The sequence below is a fragment of the Seriola lalandi genome, unplaced genomic scaffold (genome assembly GCF_002814215.2).
Source record: "Seriola lalandi dorsalis isolate HSWRI2012SDOR001 ecotype SW California unplaced genomic scaffold, Sedor1 jcf7180002003493, whole genome shotgun sequence".
Lineage (NCBI taxonomy): Eukaryota > Metazoa > Chordata > Actinopteri > Carangiformes > Carangidae > Seriola > Seriola lalandi.
The window spans coordinates 1-1,764 of NW_019474149.1; the positions used below are offsets into that span (position 1 = coordinate 1).

General features: G+C 41.4%; 1 protein-coding gene across 1 annotated transcript; it reads right to left on the reverse strand.

The window, feature by feature from the left end:
• Window positions 1–48: 48 nt before the first annotated feature.
• LOC111667449 (uncharacterized) lies at window positions 49–1,569 on the reverse strand (the record flags this gene model as incomplete). Its single annotated transcript, XM_023423151.2, has 6 exons — window positions 1,407–1,569; window positions 1,131–1,315; window positions 800–889; window positions 666–703; window positions 464–554; window positions 49–126 (listed from the first exon to the last, which is right to left on the reverse strand). Coding segments are annotated over exons 1-6 (630 nt in total), but the record flags the coding sequence as incomplete, so codon positions are not given.
• Window positions 1,570–1,764: the final 195 nt, after the last annotated feature.

Genomic DNA, 1,764 nt, shown 5'->3' on the forward strand with positions numbered 1-1,764 from the left:
CTAATTTGAATCTTCTATATAGATATACAGTATGTATAGTCAAGGTACATAGCTAACCTGATCAGAAATCTGTGCCTGCAGATTCTGAACCTCTGCCTTCAGTGACATGTTCTCATTATGTAAGGCCTGTGGAGGAGAGAACACAGAGGCAGGAGGGAGAGTCAACATTTATTATGCCAAGACAATACAGGATTTGACAGACTGTGAAACAGTTTGAACAATGACAGAGCACGCAATTCAGTCTTTTGTTTATGAAACCATGAAATAAATGATATCAATTTGGCATCTGTAAATGTGCATCAACATGCCCTCTTTCCAGCAGGGCGGTGTACATGGTTTTCAATCCATACTCCTGTTCAGCACAGTGAGAGGCCTGGAACATTTTCACCAAATTCCAGCAGACTAATGAACCAATGCAATGTTAGTATAAGAAGCTATAGATGAAACGCTCTTGTGACTATACCTGCATGTTAGTTTCTCTACTGGCCCCACTGCTCCTCTCAGCATTTAGAGAATCCTCCAAACTCTTCCTCTGCAACTCCTTTTCAGCCAGTCTGGACAGAGCAGGGGGATAATTTGGAGAACACATGAAAAAAAAAAAAAAAAACATAGCACACTACAATAAATGCAATCATTATATCTGAAAAGGGAACAGTTTTTCTTACAGCTTCTGTAGCTCCTCAATGTGGGAGACATGGGTGACCTAAATGAGAAGAAAAGATCTCATTAGTCTACCCAGTTATGGAGGTGGGCATCTTATTCTGACTTAACATTTGATAACTGAGGTTGAACAATATACCTGTGAAGAAATCTGGGCTTGCAGGCTCTCATTCTGGACTTGTAGTGTCTCACTCTGGACCTGAAGACCTTTGTTTTCATTCATAAGTTCCTGTTAAAAATAGACTGCGTTAGTGAATACAAGAAGTCAGTGTTGCTCTGCTTCATAGAGAAATTCACTCTTCAGAGAACTAAAATGCATTTGAAGAATCCATCAGTGTTATACAATGTGACTCTCAATCCAGCTCCATTCAATAAAAGTCTGAATAAGACGATTAAATACATTGAATTAAGCAAAAACGTAATGGAAATTTTAATGATGATTTTGAGTATGTGATGTTGTGGTGGCTCACCTGAACCTGGGCCTGCAGTGAGTCGTCAGGCATACTGTGCTTGGACATCTCCATAAGCTCCATCACTCTCTGCTCCACCCGCTCCTTGGAGACCATGGCTTCAGTCAAGCTGCTGTGTAGGGTCTGAATCTCCTTGTTCTTGCTGTTCATCTCTGTCTCGGCTGCCAACAGCTGGCTGTGGAGCTCTACACAGGCACACACAGACACATGTTGCTGAATGAAACCTGACCCTTTTTCAGAAGGTCACATTTTTAGTGTGATCTCATGTTTTATCACCTTGGTTAGAGGCCTGAAGCTTCTCTCTTTCAGCGTTGACATTGTGGAGGAAGTTCTGCAGTTCTTCCCAGCGACGCTTAGAATCCTGCAGCTGGGCCTTGAGATCCAGAGAGATGTGCAATTTATTGAACACTTTACTCCCACTCATTATACTAGCGCACAAGTGCTTATAAAATATTAGCGCAAGTGGCTTAAAGGGAATTTGAACCCTAAGCCTGGTAGTGTTAGACCCACACTGGACTTGTTGAAGTACTGAGATAACAAATTACATCTTCAATAACAGGTCATGGATGGAGTCTGATTTGTATAAAGGCCACCAGAATTTCAACAAGCCTGTGATTCCCTAGTCATTTTTTTT